Source organism: Seriola aureovittata, chromosome 13, assembly GCF_021018895.1.
Source record: "Seriola aureovittata isolate HTS-2021-v1 ecotype China chromosome 13, ASM2101889v1, whole genome shotgun sequence".
NCBI classification, from domain to species: domain Eukaryota; kingdom Metazoa; phylum Chordata; class Actinopteri; order Carangiformes; family Carangidae; genus Seriola; species Seriola aureovittata.
Genome location: NC_079376.1, coordinates 1,896,471 through 1,916,025, shown reverse-complemented (window position 1 = coordinate 1,916,025; position 19,555 = coordinate 1,896,471). Strand labels below are relative to the sequence as shown.

Here is a 19,555-nt window from a genome sequence, read left to right as displayed (position 1 = left end):
GGTTATGAATGTGTCTTTGTTTGGTTTTTGGGTCATTTCAGTCTGAAACCTTTTAAACCGTCTGACAGCTCTTTAATGAGTCTGTATTAAGAGTTAATGAGGTCGACGCTCGAAGGTTCATTAGTATGTTAATGAGGGAGGGGCAGCTGTGAGCAGAGCGCCCCCTGCTGCTGCCACTGAGCTGGTTTTATTTTAATGTGAAAGTGTTCATCTTAAACTAAACCTGATTCTACCTCAACCCTGAAACCAGGTCTGGACCCGGAGTCCAGGTGAGGACCTGATGTCTGTGTCCTCACTGAGGTCTGAGACTCAAACTGGTCCTCACAAAGATGGAAGTTAAAGACTCCCCCCCCCCCCACACACACACACACACACACACACACACACTCCAGCTCTGAATTTCAGGTTCTCATGAATATTTGAAACTGCTGAGCTTCAGTTCAGAGACACTGTAACGGACACGTGGTCCAGACCAGATCCACGTCCCTGAACTGAACCACAACAGAAATACGATGTTTGAACTTCATGTTTTTAATCTAATAAAACTCTGAGAAAGTTTTTACTTCTTCTGTTTACGTCTGTCTGTGTGAAGTAAAAGTGAATTACAAAAACAAAATCTATGAAAGTGACTGAAGTTTCATGAGAAAGGTTTGTGTTTGTAATCTGCTGGTACTGAGTCTCCACAGACTCGTAAATCCTGCTTCAAAAACCCAAATCCACTTCAAACTCTGCAGCTGCTGCTCAGGACAAAACGTCCTGTTAGAAAGTTAATCAGCTTGTCACCTGTCGGCCAATCAGAGGAGGCGGCGGGATGAAAGACGCCGCTGAGCTGAGAACAGAAACAGGAAACATGGGAACAAAAAGTGTTTGACTTGAGTTTGAAGCGCAGCTCAGGCTGAGCGTTTAAAGGGACAGTCCCACATTTTCATCAGCTGTTGATCAGCTGTTAATCAGCTGTTGATCAGCTGATCAACATCCACACTCACCTGTTCAGTTTCCTGTGTCAGATCTGAAATGTAATTCATGAAGAATGAAATATTGCAGACACTTCAGCAGAGTCGACCTGCTACTGAGGAGGAGGAGGAGGAGGTGATGTGTTACCATGACAACAGAGGTTATTGTTTGTGTTACCTGGTGATGGAGGAAAAGTCTCAGCAGGTCTGAATCCACGAACCATGAAAAGGGTTTATCTCCTGACTCCTCCAACACAGATCATCATCATCATGATCTTTATCTTTATCTTCATCATCATAAACATCATCATCATCATCATCATCGTCATCATGTGACCTGAATGTGAACAAGTTCCTTTAGTCTCAACAGAAATGATTTTTTAAGATGATGGTCTGTCACCATGCCAACACACACACACACACACACACACACACACACACACACACACACACACACACACACACACTGAGCTGCACCCTTTAATAAACTCTCCACACTAATAACTTAATAACTGATGTTTCCACTGAGCTCAGTGGTGACGTCTGTGTTTCTGGATTCATATGTGAAACTACACACACACACACACACACACACACACACACACACATGCACACACACACACACCACACACACACACACACACACACACACTACATATGAGGTTGAGGAACAGAAAAAGCCTGAAGACAAAATTCAGGGCTGAACACAGATCATCATCCTCACCATCCTCATCCTCATCATCATCATCCTCATCCTCCTCATCCTCATCATCCTCATCATCATCCTCATCCTCCTCATCCTCCTCATCCTCATCATCATCCTCATCCTCATCATCCTCATCATCATCATCCTCATCATCCTCATTATCATCCTCATCATCATCTTCCTCATCATCATCATCATCATCTTCCTCATCATCATCCTCATCTATCATCATCTTCCTCATCATCATCATCCTCATCATCATCTTCCTCATCATCATCCTCATCTATCATCATCTTCCTCATCATCATCCTCATCTATCATCATCTTCCTCATCATCATCCTCATCTATCATCATCCTCATCATCCTCATTTATCATCATCTTCCTCATCATCATCCTCATCTATCATCATCTTCCTCATCATCATCATCCTCCTCATCATCATCATCCTCATCATCCTCATCCTCATCACCATCTTCCTCATCATCATCCTCATCTATCATCATCTTCCTTATCATCATCATCATCATCTTCCTCATCATCATCTTCCTCATCATCATCTCCTCATCATCATCATCATCCTCATCATCCTCATTTATCATCATCTTCCTCATCATCATCCTCATCTATCATCATCTTCCTCATCATCATCATCCTCATCATCATCCTCATCATCCTCATCCTCATCACCATCTTCCTCATCATCATCCTCATCTATCATCATCTTCCTTATCATCATCATCATCATCTTCCTCATCATCATCCTCATCATCATCATCTTCTCATCATCATCCTCATCATCATCATCTTCCTCATCATCATCATTATCATCTTCCTCATCATCATCTTCCTCATCATCATCCTCATCATCATCATCATCATCCTCATCATCATCATCTTCCTCATCATCATCATCCTCATCTATCAAAGGTTCCAGGAAAAGAAAGAGTAGAAACAGTAGAAATCTGTTTGTGTGTCTGTGTTGAAGCTGAAGCTCCGACTCTTCAGCTTTATTTTCTCCTTCAGCTGCTGCATGAAAGATTCACAGCAGCTGCTGAAGAATTGATAAAGACCGAGACACGAGGCGCTTTGTTTGAAAGGTCCAACCTCCAGAGACACGAGCACAAAGAGTTTTACTTTGGAGGAGCTGAGATGAGACAAGAGAAGACAAGACGAGACGATGTTCGACCGGACACCACAACATCAGATGAGACATGTTGAGATGATTTTTGTTTTTCTGTCACATTAAACTGAATCTTCAGGTTTTCTTCTGACATGTTTGAATATTTCTGATGTTTTATAAATAAAATGACGAGTTCAAAGATTCGTCAATAATATTAATGAAACTTTGACGCTCAGTAAACAACAGACTTCTCTGACGTCACTGGAGTTTTAGGTCTTTAAATCGAACAGAGACAGAAACGGCACCGACCTCAGAGACGCTGCTGTCCAACATCAGTGAACCAGGACTTTGACTACAGGTCCTCGTCTCTGATGGACTGAAGCTGATCTGGGAGCAGGTCTGAGGACAGACCTGAAGACAGACAGACAGACCTGAGGACAGACAGACAGACCTGAGGACAGACAGACAGACCTGAGGACAGACAGACAGACAGACAGACCGGAGAACAGACAGACAGACCTGAGGACAGACAGACAGACAGACCTGGGGACAGACAGACAGACCTGAGGACAGACCTGAGGACAGACAGACAGACCGGAGAACAGACAGACAGACCGGAGAACAGACAGACAGACCGGAGAACAGACAGACAGACCTGAGGACAGACCTGAGGACAGACAGACCTGAGGACAGACAGACAGACCTGAGAACAGACAGACATACCTGAGGACAGACAGACAGACAGACAGACATACCTGAGGACAGACAGACAGACAGACAGACCGGAGAACAGACAGACAGACCTGAGGACAGACAGACCTGAGGACAGTGAAGACAATAGAGATCATAAATTATTGATCAATCTTTTCTGAACAAAGCGCTTCCATCTGCTGCAGCTTTAAACGTGATATTTATGGCTCTTTAATGCACAGGAAACCACAGGAGACATGAGTCCACCATGTGACCGCCAGGATCCAGACCCAGATCAGCGTCTGCACATATGGAGCAGGAACCCGTCCAAACTGGTTTATGAGCTGTGGTAACCAGTGTAATGATATGTAACAGCTGCACAGACCTCAGCTGTTTGTTACTGATGATGAGATTTTATTAAATTCACTGCAGCTGCAGCTGATGAAACTTTTTCCAGACAAATATCATGTGAATTGATTTCATATTATATTGTAGTTATAACATCTGTGAGAGATGGTTCATTGTGTCGCTGTGTTTCCAACACTGTGTTCTCTAATGACGAGCGACCACGTCGAACTGTCAGATTAAAACAATTATAAAAACTCAAAAATATTTTAATAACTAAAAAAATTTAAAAAACCAAAAAGAAATTCTGAAATCTAAAAAAGATAATAAAGAAAAATAAAGAAAAAATCCAAAAATTGTTAAAAACAAAAAAATTACAAAAAAAATTAAATTATAAAACTCAAAATAACCTGAAAACTAAACACATTCTAAAAAAAAAAAAAAAAAAATTCTAAAAAAAAAAAAAACATCAGAATTTTTTTTTTTGAATCTGAAAACTAAAAGATTTAAAAAAAAAAAAAAAAAGGAAAAACGAAAGAAAAAAAAATGAAAGCAACACTAAAGATTTAAAACATTAAAAAAATACAGAAACAGAAAAAAATAAAGAGAATTTTTCCACAGTGTAAAAACTAGAAAACCCAGAGAACTTTGATCCTCGATCCGTCTCCACATGAAACCTTCAGTCTTCAGTCCCAGTTTAACTGGGTCCAGACGTCAAACCGCTTCCTCCAGTCTCTGATAAACGCTTCAGACGTTGTGTCTGATTTACGAGCTTCTTAATAATCTAATAATAATCTAATTATGACTCAACAGCTCGTTACTGTGTGTAAACAACAGAACAAAAACCAGAGGTCACAGCTTCAGGTCTTTTCTGTCTAACAGAGAAATAGTTTTTTATTAATAATGAGATGATAAATAATAAATACATGTGGATGAAGTGAAGCAGTGTGTGTGTGTGTGTGTGTGTGTGTGTGTGTCCTGAGGCCTGAGATCAGCCGATCTTCTGCAGCTTCATTAAACCTGCACAAAGTTTAATCCTTCGTCTGAGAATATTGATCAACAGACAGACACAGAGATCCACAGACAGCTGATCAATCAGTCTGATCAATACTCTGAGACACACACACACACACACACACACACACAGACTGACTGAACTAATTATCATCAGCTTCATGTTTTCTCTTTTTTCAAAACGCTGCAGCCTGTGGTGATGAGAGGCTGCTGGAGTCTGTGTGTGTGTGTGTGTGTGTGTGTGTGTGTGTGTGTGTGTGTGTGTGTCCTGTTCAGTCTCAGTCTCACTGTCTCTCCTGCTGCTTCACTAATCCCATTTCCTGCTTATCATCCTCTTATCTACAACACACTCAGTGTGTGTGTGTGTGTGTTCACTTCAGTGTGGTATATGTACATGATATGTGTGTGTTTGTGTGTGTACTTTAGTATGGTATGTATGTGTGTGTGTTTTGCCTCACTAAACAGTTTTTCAGTGTGTGTGCTGACATCAGCTCACTCTACACTGTTATCTTTGTGTGTGTGTGTGTGTGTGTGTGTGTGTCTGTGTGGGGGTTAATGTTCCCACAGTTCTGACTTGCCGGCTCTGCATTAAGACAACTGCTGCTCTACAAACACACACACACACACACACACACACCAGCAGCCCATGTGACCAGAACAGGGAGCAGACAAAGACCTGAGACTGGTTCTGTAGTTATGGAGCGTTTTGAATCACATGACCTTTGACCTCAGAGATAAACAGTGAACCAGCACACGTCGTGCTGCGTTCAGGGTCCCACAGTGTGGTCGCACACAGCTGACCAGACAAGACATTAGAGGAAGTGACATCACAGGATGATCAATTACGTGACAATAGTTGCAGATTAATTAATGAATTGATTGTTGCAGCTCCTCCGGGCTCCAGCAGCACATTATGATGTCATAGTGAAACTGACCTTTGACCTCTTGGATATAAAATGTCGTCACTTCATCATTTCATCCTTAAGGACATGCGAGTTCAATTGTGTCATAATTAGTGAGTGAATAAACCAAGTTATGGTCAAAGAGGTTGTGATGTCACAGTGATGTCACAGTGATGTCACAGTGACTGTTGGAGCCATTTTAAGAGTAAAAACAAGACAAATCTAATGGTTGGATGACGGAGGTTTGATCGTCCTGTAGAAGAAGAAAGAAGCTGAGAGGAAGCAGCGGACGTCCTGCAACACATCACACCTGACAGCGACGCCGTTTATGAAAAGCCTTCCTTTATTTGTTTACAAAGAACATAACGATCAGTGTTATTGATCACTGATCGGATCACACACTGCATTCCACTGATAAGACACAAGCGGTGGATCAATCATCGGTTTAAAGCTGCAAAATGTTTCTGCTACCATCCGCGATCCAGCCTGTGTGTCACAGTCAATCTGGTCCCAGTGAAACAGGAAACGACAGTAGAACCGGTTCCTGCTGGTTCTCGACTGAACAAGAGAAACACTTGGACAGATGAGAACCAGCAGGAACCGGTCGGTGTTTCACTGGGACCAGATTGACTGTGACACACAGGCCGGAGCATCAGGAGTGACTTTAAAAGACGTGGAGATAAACATGTAATAACTGGTTAATAACAGACTGTGATGAGAGTCAGATGTAGGAACATGTTGTTGATGCAGAAGCTCAGAGACGTTTTTATATTTCTCATTAACCGGTGACTTTGTGTCTGTTACAAGAATCAGAGGTTTGTAAACAACGAGTCGATCAATCAGCAACTAGTTTGATAATTGATGAATCACTGAGATCGTTTGGTTCCAGCTTCACGACGACATCGTTTTCTTTTAAAGGAAACTGATCTGTAGACCAGTTGTTACATGTTTATGTTATTACATGTTATTACATGTTATTACATGTGGTTGTTAAGGGACAAACGGAGGGTCGGAGTAACGAGTTACCAGACAGAAAAGTGTGTTTGCTGTGAAAGAGGAAGAGGAGAAATCTGATGGACAGACGTCACTTTTCTCTCTAGAAAACATCGCTGGTGGAGGAGTCTGTGTCTGCTGCTGCGCTGACCTCCTCCATCACCTGCTCCTCCTCTTCCTCCTCCTCCTCCTCCTCCTCCTCCTCCTCCTCCGGTCTGATGGAGGGCAGATGAACATCCATCCTCCTGGATCCTCCCTCCTCCTCCTGCTCGTGTCCGGCTGCAGAAACAAACCCAGCTCATCAGTTCCAGTTCACCCACGTTACTGCAGGTAAACTTCATGTTACCATGGAAACAGAGACACAAGATTATCGTGAATAAAATACAGGAACCAGCGGCAAGAGATCCTGACACCTGTGTGAAGCATCAAACTTCCATTCAACTTTATTGATCGCTCAGAGAAACAGAGAGAAAAAGATGTTTTTACATTTAAGTTTCAAGTCGACGTCGTCTTGGAAACAAATCTGTGTGTGTGTGTGTGTGTGTGTGTGTGTGTGTGTGTGTGTGTGTGTGTGTGTGTGTGTGTGTGTGTGTGTGTGTGTGTGTGTGTGTGTGTGTGCGTAAACACACAGACGGAGTCAGGGTGTGTGAATGGAGGCACTGTGAGCAGCTGAAGGAGGATTTTGGTAAAAACAGAGAAACACTGAGCTCAGTGTGTGTGTGTGTGTGTGTGTGTGTGTGTGTGTGTGTGTGTGTGTGTGTGTGTGTGTGTGTGTGTGCCAACAGCAGCTCTCTGTCTCAGCCTGTGAGTTCAGTTGGTTTCTCTCAGCATGTCAAACATCAGTCTGAGAGTTTCACACAGAACCAGAACCAGAACCAGGACTAAGACCAGGATCAGGATCAGGACCACAGAGTGGAGCTGTGTTGGAGTTCGCTCAGTTCTAATTGACACTGAGGTGTTTCAGTGTGCAGCTGCAGCACTCAGGTGTCTTCAGGTGTCTTCAGGTGTCTTCAGGGTCTTCAGGTGTCTTCAGGTGTCTTCAGGTGTCTTCAGGGTCTTCAGGTGTCTTCAGGTGTCTTCAGGTGTTTTCAGGTGTCTTCAGGTGTCTTCAGGTGTTTTCAGGTGTCTTCAGGGTTTTCAGGTGTCTTCAGGTGTCTTCAGGGTCTTCAGGTGTCCTCAGGTGTCCTCAAAGCGGAGAGGATTTCTTCTTGTGGGACAATAAAGATCTGAACTGAGCTGTTCTTGGATCCAGGTGTTCTGTGAACATGGACACAGCTGTTTGAAGCCGACTGCAGACACACACTGATCCTGATCCTGATCCTGATCCAGATCCAGATCCTGATCCTGATCCAGCACCGGGACCTTCAGCCAGTCTTTGATCCTGCTCCACGTAGAGAGACATAAAAAAAATCCTTCGTCTCTACATAAAAATCTGTCCTGTCTATCTCTGAATCTCCACTAACAAAATGTCCCTCCCATTAGCTGGTTGTCACGGTTACTGAGCTTGTTCTAATTAAGGAGACAACGATGAAACTGACAGACCTTCAACTTCACACACACACACACACACACACACACACACACACACACACACACACACACACTTATAGGATTGGTTGGTGAAACGTGATGATAAACACCAGCAGAGTCGCCCACTAAGACGTTTCCATGACAACCACAGACAGAGCTATCTATCTGTCTATCAGTCTGCTGCATGTTGTTTCCTCTCTGTTTAACTTCTTCTCCATGTTTGTGTTAAAAATAAAGGTTTTACTGATGATGATGATGATGATGATGATGATGATGATGATGATGCTCACCATCACTGAGCTCATACATTTTAAATCACATGACACAGTCCTGTACGAACTTAGGTTTAGAGCAGAAATGCGTCTTGAGTCAAACTGATCCTGAGTCAGGTCTCAGGGTGTGACACTCACGTACACACACACACACTCACGTACACACACTCACACACGTACACACACACACACACACACACACACACACACACACACACACACACACACACACACACACACAGACACAGAGTGTAACAATACACTAAAACAACTCAGCCAGTGTAAACATTACCATGTATGGCTCTGTGCGGAGTCAGTGTGGCGCTACACACACACATAATGATGTTTTAACTGTGTGTGTGTATGTGTGTGTGTGTGTGTTGTGTGTGTGTGTGTGTGTTGTGTGTGTGTGTGTGTGTGTGTGCCAACAGCAGCTCTCTGTCTCAGCCTGTGAGTTCAGTTGGTTTCTCTCAGCATGTCAAACATCAGTCTGAGAGTTTCACACAGAACCAGAACCAGAACCAGGACTAAGACCAGGATCAGGATCAGGACCAGGACCACAGAGTGGAGCTGTGTTGGAGTTCGCTCAGTTCTAATTGACACTGAGGTGTTTCAGTGTGCAGCTGCAGCACTCAGGTGTCTTCAGGTGTCTTCAGGTGTCTTCAGGGTCTTCAGGTGTCTTCAGGTGTCTTCAGGTGTCTTCAGGGTCTTCAGGTGTCCTCAGGGTCTTCAGGTGTCTTCAGGTGTCTTCAGGTGTTTTCAGGTGTCTTCAGGGGTCCTCAGGTGTCTTCAGGTGTCTTCAGGGTTTTCAGGTGTCTTCAGGTGTCTTCAGGGTCTTCAGGTGTCCTCAGGTGTCCTCAAAGCGGAGAGGATTTCTTCTTGTGGGACAATAAAGATCTGAACTGAGCTGTTCTTGGATCCAGGTGTTCTGTGAACATGGACACAGCTGTTTGAAGCCGACTGCAGACACACACTGATCCTGATCCTGATCCTGATCCAGATCCAGATCCTGATCCTGATCCAGCACCGGGACCTTCAGCCAGTCTTTGATCCTGCTCCACGTAGAGAGACATAAAAAAAATCCTTCGTCTCTACATAAAAATCTGTCCTGTCTATCTCTGAATCTCCACTAACAAAATGTCCCTCCCATTAGCTGGTTGTCACGGTTACTGAGCTTGTTCTAATTAAGGAGACAACGATGAAACTGACAGACCTTCAACTTCACACACACACACACACACACACACACACACACACACACACACACACACACACACTTATAGGATTGGTTGGTGAAACGTGATGATAAACACCAGCAGAGTCGCCCACTAAGACGTTTCCATGACAACCACAGACAGAGCTATCTATCTGTCTATCAGTCTGCTGCATGTTGTTTCCTCTCTGTTTAACTTCTTCTCCATGTTTGTGTTAAAAATAAAGGATTTACTGATGATGATGATGATGATGATGATGATGATGATGCTCACCATCACTGAGCTCATACATTTTAAATCACATGACACAGTCCTGTACGAACTTAGGTTTAGAGCAGAAATGCGTCTTGAGTCAAACTGATCCTGAGTCAGGTCTCAGGGTGGGACACTCACGTACACACACACACACTCACGTACACACACTCACACACGTACACACACACACACACACACACACACACACACACACACACACACACACACACACACACACACACAGACACAGAGTGTAACAATACACTAAAACAACTCAGCCAGTGTAAACATTACCATGTATGGCTCTGTGCGGAGTCAGTGTGGCGCTACACACACACATAATGATGTTTTAACTGTGTGTGTGTATGTGTGTGTGTGTGTTTGTGTGTGAGTGTGTGTGTGTGTGTGTGCTGTTTTCTTCTCTTCACTCAGTTTTTCCTGATTCTTTCCTGTGTTTCTCATCTCTGTGTGTGAAGTGGTTTTATATAAAGTTGTACAAACAGGTTTTTGTAAATGTGGAAAATGTAAATAAACTTTGTGATTAAACACTGAAGTGTGAATCAGCTGATTGTAGTGAATCAGCTGACTGAGGCAGTGGACAGAGACATGGCGCCCTCTGCTGCTCAGATGATGCTCTGCAGTTTGTCACCACAGTTTTGACTTCACACACTATGATTTAAATAAACTTTCTTTTTTTAACTAAAGATAAAATGTGAATGAAAATGAAGCTGCTTCTGTCTGATGGTTATTTTAGATTTGACATTAAAAACATTTATTTTATTATTATTTGGATTTTCTCATAATTAAACAGTTAAATGTTAATTTGATCAATGAGAATCTAAATGATTGAACTGGTGAGAAATCCTAATACTATTGATTGATTGGCCATGAGAGTAGATTTGTTTAATCAGAAAGCCAATGAAATAATCAACATGTGTGTGTCTCTTTGTTGTGTAATTGTTGAATGATGGTAACTATGGTAACCACAGCCCTGACTGCAGTAAGAGTCAGTGAACAGGAGTAAAAAACAAACACAGGAAGTGTTTCCTACCTGTTTGTCCGTCGGACTGTCTGACCAGGGCGGGAACAACCTACTCACACACACACACACACACACACACACACACACACACACACACACACACACACACAGAGTTAATGTTGTCTCACTACAGTGGTTTCTTTAGTGTGTGTGTGTGTGTGTGTGTGTGTCTCACCTGTCCTACTGCATGAGGAGGAGGAGACAGTGACAGGTCGGTGTGGAGGTCAGAGGTCAGTGTACCCTGTGGATCCATCATCAGGTCGCCCATGGTAACAGAGCCCTGATTTGTCGCATCAAGACTGAGCTCTGACACGTCTGAGGAAGCAGACAGAGGTCAGAGGTCACACAGTGATGATGTCACCACCTGACACACAGCACATTGGATTTTGCCCTCAGTCGTACCTGCACACTGACTGATCTGTCCAGGTGAGGAGGTTTGACCCCGCCGGGCTGCCGTACTCTTACTTCTGGGATTTGTAGTCCTGAGAGGCTTTGTAGTCCCATCGTCTCTCACCTCTCCTGCACTCACTTCCTCCTCCTGATCCTGGTCATCCCTCCCCCAGGAGCCCTGAGGACACAGCAGGTCAAAGGTCACTGTGTGTGTGTGTGTGTGTGTGTGTGTGTGTGTGTGTGTGTGTGTGTGTGTACCTCTGGTTGTGGTCTTTCTCCTCGGTGTGTGACTCCCTGCTCCATTTTGGTCAGCAGGGTCAGCAGGAGGTCGTGACCTCTGACCTGTCCTTCACTGGGGGGGTCATAGTCCTGGAGGAGGGACAGGCAGGTAAAACTGAACTACTCCCGCTGGTGTCGATCAGTGGGGGACAAACAACCTTTGAAAAATACAAACTGTGTCTCACCATGTCCTGCAGCTCCTGCAGAGAGCTGGAGAAACTGCAGACGACCTCGTCCTCTGAGAGACAGACAGAGACAGAGACAGAGTCAGAGACAGACACAGAGACAGAGTCAGAGACAGAGACAGAGTCAGAGACAGAGACAGAGACAGAGACAGAGACAGAGTCAGAGTCAGAGACAGACACAGAGACAGAGTCAGAGACAGAGACAGAGTCAGAGACAGACACAGAGACAGAGTCAGAGACAGACAGAACGCTAAGCTAATGACGCTAATTAAAACACAGTTTTAAGAAAATGACAACGTAGTCGTGTGGACGCAGCCTAAGACCAGAGGTGGCGCCACAGATCACGGCCTCTGCGTGTGTTGTTGTTAATGATCAGTTTAAACAAGAAGAAGAAAAGTTGCAATGTTTTGTCTGTTTGTGTGAAGTTTGTTGAATGAAGATGTGGTGGCGATGGTGATGATGATGATGATGATGATACCTGTCATGGCAGCCAGCTGGTTGACGCTGATGAGCAGTTCTCCCTCTGAGATGTGTTTCAGTGCTGCGGTCACTGTGCTGCTGCTGGAGCTGGAGCTGCTGCTGCTGCTGGAGTCGCCTGAGGAGCTGGAGGGGGACGCTGGTCCGGGGTCAGGATCTGGACGAGGAGGAGACAGGGACGGAGCAGGCGGGATGGAGGGAGGAGGGGGAGGAAGGGGAGAGGAGACAGGAGGCTCCTCCTCTGCTACTGACATCACCAGCGGATGCTTGTGTGTAACTAGGTGTTCCTCTGGTCTCTCCTCGTCCAATGGCAGCTCAGCATCTCCCCAGGTCAGAGCGCGCGGCGCTTGATGAAGGGCAGGTGGACTTGCTGCGGAGGGGGCGGGGTCTGGACTGGGTGTGGGCGTGATCACAAGCTCTGAGGTCACAGTTAGAGAGAAACAGACTACAGCTCATTCATTTCCTCTTGAGATAATCAGCTTGTTTTCAAGGAAGTTTTCAGACACAAGAACAAATAGTTTAACAGTGATGCTAATAATGCTAACACAAGGCTAATGTTGCTAATAATGTTAACTCTACTTTTGCCAATGTTTATATTAGTAATATTACAAATGCTAACACTTGTACTGATACTACTGTGACTAATGCTAACATTGGCACTATTATTTCTCATTATTGATATTAACACTATTATTACTATAATATAACTATAATTAATGCTAATAGAAGTAGCAGTGCTACTACTGCTATTGTTAATTTCAATGCTACTACTAAATACTACTGCTAACAGAGCTAATGCAGCTGCTATTTCCAACCTGGCGCTGTGATTGGCTGAGGAGACTCCTCGTTCAGCAGGCTGGTCGGTTCAGATGGAGGGGGTGTTGTAGGGGGCGTGGTCTCTCCGGTGGGCGGGGTCAGAATGGGTGGCGGGGTCGGCACTGGCGTAGGAACCAGAGGAACCAGTGTGTCCTGGAAAAGAAGAAGTTGGATCCAGATCAGAACACAGAGACACTTTAGACTGGAGTTTTTCTCTGTCCTCAGGTTTCGTACCTCCTGGTCTCTTGCTGGTTCTGGTTTTGGTGGTCCCAGTCCTGGTCCTGGCCCCGTGTCCAGTGGATCTCTCTGTCCCAGCATCAGAGCCACAATCTCTGTCAGAACTTCATTAACCAGCTGCCGGATCAGAGCCGAGTCCACCGACACGCTGGAGTCCACAAACAGCTGCAGACCTCCGCCCCCTGCAGCCTCCACTGAACACACAACAGTCACAGGTCAGAACCTCCACAATCTGTCCTGGACCGGGACTGAGACCAGGTCCACATGAGGCTTCCAGCCTGTCTGCAGAAACCTGCTCTGATTGGTCCATCTGTCTGTCCACTCACCTATGTCTGAGGTGACGCTCCGCTCCTCAAGCTCCGATTGGTCTGTGGAAACATTCTGGGCGGGGTCAGAGGGAGGGGGGCGGTACATCTCTGAGATCATCCTGGACATCAGCTGCTGCTCCACCCTGAACAGAAACAAACAGAATATAACAGAGCCACAACATGCTGTCGGCATCCAGTTCAGACCGGTTCAGACCGGTTCAGACTGGTGTCTCACCATTCTACCAGCCGGTTCTCCAGGGCGTCTCTCTGGTGGTCGGTGTCCAGGGTGGAGGTCTGACCCTGGGCAGGGAGGGCAGAGCGGGCCTGGGGAGGGAAGACAGGACCCTGGTACAGGACCAGAGGAGGAGACAGACCCCCGTCCAACTCCACAGCCTCCTCACCCACCACACTCACCTCCTCCTGAGGGGAGAGGAGAGGAGGAGCGGGATCATGTATGAAGGTTAAGATCAGACATTACAGTTAATTTAACATAATAATAAAATAATGTATAAAAAGAAAGAAACTGAGACACAAAACCTTCAGTTCAATATGATAAAAAAGTGAAACCTCCTGCAGCGAACTGATTCACTGACTTCAGGTAAAACAGTGAATAATGATGAAATTCCTTCAGTTTAAGATGAAGAGGACGACTTTACTTATAATTGATTAATCATTTATCAAGCAAAAATAAATTTAATGTTCCAGCTTCTGAAAAGTGACAATCTGCTGCTTCTTCATTTTTAAAGCAAATTAAATAATCTGTCCAAATGTGGCTTGTTTCTCCCTCTGAGGCCATTCATTGGAAAAATTACATAAACCACTTGAAATTTCAAAATTTCAAGATGGCCGCCATTTCTGGAATAGGAAACACATCTTTTACCACAGAGTTTTACCCACAGGACGGATTTCAATGACTTTGTAATTGACTCTGATGTTCTACAGTGGGATCAGGTTCAGTGTTGAGTCTGGATCAGGAGGCGGGCTTCTGTCTACGTCCAGCAGGTGGAGCTGTGGGACTGCAGCTGAGTCGCAGCTGAAACCACTTCCTACAGCAGGAGGAGGAAAATGAAGGTTACCTGGACGACATCAGCTGCAGACAGGAAGTCAGTTCCAGGGAAGACGTTCTCCTCATCCTCCTCTTCCTCGCTCTTCGTCTCGATGATGATGTGTGATGGAGGAGGAGGAGTAGCTTCACTTGCATCCAGCTGCTCCTCCCTCTGTTGACACAACAACACCTGTCAGTGACCTCTGACCTCTGACCTGCAGCTTTCTGCTTGTTTTTCACATCACTGCAGCCTGATGTTTGAATGATGTTCTTCCAGCTGTGTTCACCTCCACATGACATCATCATTTTACTCAGGTAACAGAAACTTACTAATACACAATCAATCAGACCAGCTGACCTGTGAATCAGACTGTTGCTCAGGTGCTCCAGCCACCATGGCAACTGCAGCAGAAGTGGGAGGAGGTGCAGGTGGTGATGTCACTTCCTGCAGACGCCCAGTAAAACACCTGGAGGAAGAATCCATCCTGCGACGACCTGGGGTGGGGTGGTGGACAGTAAACTTTATTTCTATTGTAAAACCTCCAGGGGAGAGTTAATAATAATTAATAATCTGTGGATGTGAACTGACCCAGTGGGATTGCCATGGGAACGGAATAAGAGTCAGCGGGAGTCACTCTGAGGTCGGCGGGGTCACTAGAGGCCATGTGGGAGGAGCCGAAGACAAGGCGATGATGAGGTCGTCTGGGTGATGGACTGAGGGGAGGAGCCAAGCTGGTCTGAGTCTTACAGGACTTCACCTTCACACCTGAGAGAAAGACGTTTGTAAAAACTTTATTGACAGTGGCAGAAACATGACAGTGATGCTGCTGTTATATGGAACATGACCCCCCCTTAAAAATCAAACAAACCTCTGACGCTCTCCACCAGGCGGGGGCGGGGCTTCCTGCTGGGCGGTGACACAGGTGAGCTGAAGCGCAGGTACGGACTTTTCTTCAGAGTTCGTCTCAGACCTTCATAAGGAGCTCTGCCGTACAGATGTGTCAGGTACGACTCTCCCTCCACCTGTCCACTGTCTGTCGGCACACCTGGGACTGTGCTGCCAGGCTCCGCCCCCTGCACCTGCAATCAGACATCATCAATAAAACTGAATGATCAGCTCGTGTTACTGAACAAATCAATCAGAGTCCAGTCTGACCACTCTGTGTCGAGCTCTCTGCCCTCGGCCTCCTCTCCCTCTGAGCGCACTCAGTGGCCTCCCTCTCCCTGAGTGGGCGGAGCTCCCAGCAGCCACCAGCTGTGATGTCACCACAGCATCCTCAGAGGACGTCTCAGCCTGAGGATCAGAAGACAATACGTCAGTGTTTTTGCAGGTTCAACAAATCAATTCAAAACCATTTTAACACCTGGTGATCAGTCGAATAATTAAATATAATTATAATCTAATCATAATTTATTTAAACTCTACATATTCATTTTACTTCAGGTCAGAGGTCAGAGGAATTTCCATCCAGTTTTTGCTGAAGATAAAAACGATTCAAAATGAGCTTGAAACTTTTTAAGGAGGAAAACATTTAAATTTATTTAATATTTATATAATTTTTTTGAAAGAAGGGAATTTGATGTTTTTCAGACTGCAGATATGTGGAAGAATGAGAACAGAATGACATAAATAATAATTCAGCCATTTGGATAATCAGTTAACACGCAGCTCATCTCTCATCACAATAATAAACTGAACACCTGTGAGGTTTGGACTTTTGAAAACGTCACTTCGGATGGGAATTTGATGTGATATGAAGCTACAGCTAGCAGCTGGTTAGCCTAGCTTAGCATAAAGACTAGAAACAGTGGGAAACAGCTGGCTTGGCTCTGTCCAAAGGAAACCACATCCATCTACGAGCATCTCTAAAGATCACTGATTAACATGTTACACTGAACTCACCTGCACGTCTTTGGATAAAGTGCTGATCCAGGCGTCCACAGTCTTCTTGATCCGGACCTCCTCGGTCGAGTCTCTGCAGAGGACAGAGGACACAAACTAAACACAAAGAGATCAGAGCAGCCGAATGGACGGTCACACGCTCTTCAGCAGATTTTATATTCTGTGTGAAAACAGACGTACATTTTAATTTTTAAGTCTGGAGAATAAAAAAAAAAAACCAGAAGAAACAGGTCGACAGCAGAGAGAGAATCTAAACAGAGACAGAGGCTCTTCAGGCTGACAGCTGTCAATCAAAGTCACCTCAACGCTGCCGACAGGATGCTCTAAGGCAGCTGTCAATCAATACCATCACACACACACACACACACACACACACCAGTATACACACACATGAAGCATGAAGCATGAAGCCAATTAGCTATCTGACAGTACTAATAAAGCTAGCTGTTAGCGAGGTATATAAATAATGATAGCAGCAACGTTAGCATGAAGTTATCTATTTGGACCCACAAGCACTACCTCGGCCTCTCTGTTGGCAGACATAAAGTTAGCGTTGGCTACCTGTTAGCAGCCAGTGCCTCCAGTTGGCAGTGTAGCACCTCTCCTGTCTTGGCTCTCAGCAGCGCCTCCAGGTTCTCCTCCAGAACCTTCTTCTGTCTCCGAACCTGGCGGAGAACCTGACCCGCCTCCTCCAACATGGACGGAACCACAGGCCTCCTCTGGACCAGCACGGACTTGGAATGGAACTTGGCTGGATTTTGATGGGACTGGATTTGTTGGGATTGGGATTGTTGGGACTGGAAATGGTTTGGTTGTGACTGGTTTTGATGATGCTGAGGTCGTTGGAGCTGGGACTGGTTTTGTTGAGACTGGAAGTGGTTTGTTTCGGACTGGCTTCGATGGAACTGAGGTCGTTGAAGCAGGGACTGGTTTTGTTGGGACTGGATTTGTTGGGACTGGAATTGTTGGGACTGGTTTTGTTGGGACAGGTTTTGTTGGGACTGGATTTGTTGGGACTGGTTTTGTTGGGACTGGTTTTGTTGGGACTGGATTTGTCCGGACTGGTTTTGTTGGGACTGGATTTGTTGGGACTGATTTTGTTGGGATTGGTTTTGTTGGGACTGGTTTTGTTGGGACTGGATTTGTCCGGACTGGTTTTGTTGGGACTGATTTTGTTGGGATTGGTTTTGTTGGGACTGGTTTTGTCCGGACTGGTTTTGTTGGGACTGGTTTTGTTGGGACTGAAGCAGATCCTTGGCCTTGTGGTGGTCTGGTGGAGGCCTGGTAGTTTCCAGAGAGTTTTCTGGCTGCTGGATGACAGAAAGTCATTCAGACTTTAGATCAACAAACAAACAAAAAGAAGTTCTACTATTCTCTACTGTATTCTAGTCTCGTTTTATCGTCTACTCACCGTCAGCAGCATCTTCATCTCAGTCTTCAGACGTCCCATCTCCCTCAGCACCTCGTTGGCTCTCCTTGCTGCTGTGGAAACGCTGGGAGCACCTCGGTGATGGCTGTCACCTCTGAATAAAACCACCAGAGAACAGAAGAGTTAAGAGATGATGTAAATGACCCGAAAACAACATGTGGTTCTTCCCTACAATATTTAAAGTTTGTGTTTTTTAGTGTATTTTGTTTCAACCTGTTGTCAGTGTTTGGAGGGATAAATAAACATAATAAACCAAGAAGAACAAAGAACTTGAGCAGGCAGCCTTCATGTTGTTACCATAAAGCAAGACAAGGAAGGGGCCCAGAGCACCGCCCTGAGGCACTCCACCCCGCAACCTCAACCTGCTGGACCCCCCCAACAGATGACAGAGTCACCAAGGTAAGAGATGGATGTTCCTCATACAAGTTTGACTTTGTCAGAACCGCTGATTGTGTGTGTGAATGTCGGTCACATTTAGCAGCTCACACATGCTCAGCGGTGGGGTTTATTTTTGTTGGGTGGATGTATCATGGTCGCTCATCACAAAGTTGATCTCACACACACACACACACACACACACACACACACACACACACACACAGTGGTGTCCTCTGATTGACTCCAGAGGCAGCAGACCGTGGAGAAACTCAGTAAACTCCAGATGGCCAACACTAATGGGCTTTTCCTGCCGTCTGAGTATGTGTATGTGTGTGTGTGTGTGTGTGTATAAAGGTGATGGGTGGGGATAAAATGGCCACCACTTACTCAGAAACACTCACACACAGCTGCTGCAGACAGTCTGCTGCTGCTGCTGCTGTTGCTAGGCAACAGCTCAGTGGTTTCCCATGGCGACAGTGAGAGGGGATGCTGCTAAAGGAGGAGAGAAGCTTCCATTCACAGAGAGTAGAGAGGGAGAAATAGGTTTCCTACCACCCCCCACCGCTCTCCCTCCTCCCACCCCCTCTCCGTAGATATTTACGTGACTCCAATAATTCAGGAGCTTTGTAGTAGCTGGTGGAGATGAATATTAATGCAATCTGTGGCGACCTTTTCTTTCAGTTTGTCCTTGTGGTTTCCCATCATCCTCTCTCTCTCAGGTAAAATGGAGGATTTACACTACGACCCACTTGGCCAGAAGTGGTCCCCTGTGCTAGAATAAGACCCATCTGCGTCCTCATGGGCTGAATGCGGTTCCAAGTGTGAGTAAGTAAATAAGGAAAGTTCCTCCTGGGCTGAATGTAGACCCATGTGGGATAGCAACATCTGGGTTACACGTGGTCGCATGAAGTCTGAACATGTGGACCTATATGTGCTAATTAAGGACCAATCTGGGATAAATGTTAAAGGCTCATTCTGGACCTATGTGGACTAAATCTGGACCCATCTTGGCCAAAGAATGGACCCATATGGTCTAATGTGGGTTAACGTGAACTCTAATGAGATAAATG

General features: G+C 45.3%; 1 protein-coding gene across 2 annotated transcripts in view; it reads right to left on the bottom strand.

Annotated features, from left to right (window-relative positions):
- Positions 1 to 6,054: 6,054 nt before the first annotated feature.
- Positions 6,055 to 19,555, bottom strand: part of kiaa0586 (KIAA0586 ortholog) — a 31,524-nt gene continuing 18,023 nt past the window's right edge. The window contains exons 10-28 of one of the 2 annotated variants that reach the window (XM_056394394.1): positions 18,090 to 18,201; positions 17,240 to 17,988; positions 16,679 to 16,751; positions 15,932 to 16,069; positions 15,645 to 15,855; positions 15,365 to 15,541; positions 15,134 to 15,270; positions 14,807 to 14,947; positions 13,966 to 14,150; positions 13,749 to 13,873; positions 13,420 to 13,616; positions 13,185 to 13,338; positions 12,371 to 12,787; positions 11,893 to 11,945; positions 11,687 to 11,797; positions 11,441 to 11,606; positions 11,214 to 11,353; positions 11,048 to 11,087; positions 6,055 to 7,004 (exon numbers count right to left, since the gene is read on the bottom strand). In XM_056394394.1, coding sequence (XP_056250369.1) covers positions 6,829 to 7,004; positions 11,048 to 11,087; positions 11,214 to 11,353; positions 11,441 to 11,606; positions 11,687 to 11,797; positions 11,893 to 11,945; positions 12,371 to 12,787; positions 13,185 to 13,338; positions 13,420 to 13,616; positions 13,749 to 13,873; positions 13,966 to 14,150; positions 14,807 to 14,947; positions 15,134 to 15,270; positions 15,365 to 15,541; positions 15,645 to 15,855; positions 15,932 to 16,069; positions 16,679 to 16,751; positions 17,240 to 17,988; positions 18,090 to 18,201 — 3,502 coding nt within the window. In that variant the 3' untranslated portion in view covers positions 6,055 to 6,828. The remainder of the gene's footprint in view (positions 7,005 to 11,047; positions 11,088 to 11,213; positions 11,354 to 11,440; positions 11,607 to 11,686; positions 11,798 to 11,892; positions 11,946 to 12,370; positions 12,788 to 13,184; positions 13,339 to 13,419; positions 13,617 to 13,748; positions 13,874 to 13,965; positions 14,151 to 14,806; positions 14,948 to 15,133; positions 15,271 to 15,364; positions 15,542 to 15,644; positions 15,856 to 15,931; positions 16,070 to 16,678; positions 16,752 to 17,239; positions 17,989 to 18,089; positions 18,202 to 19,555) is intronic. The other variant, XM_056394395.1, reaches the window with a different exon arrangement.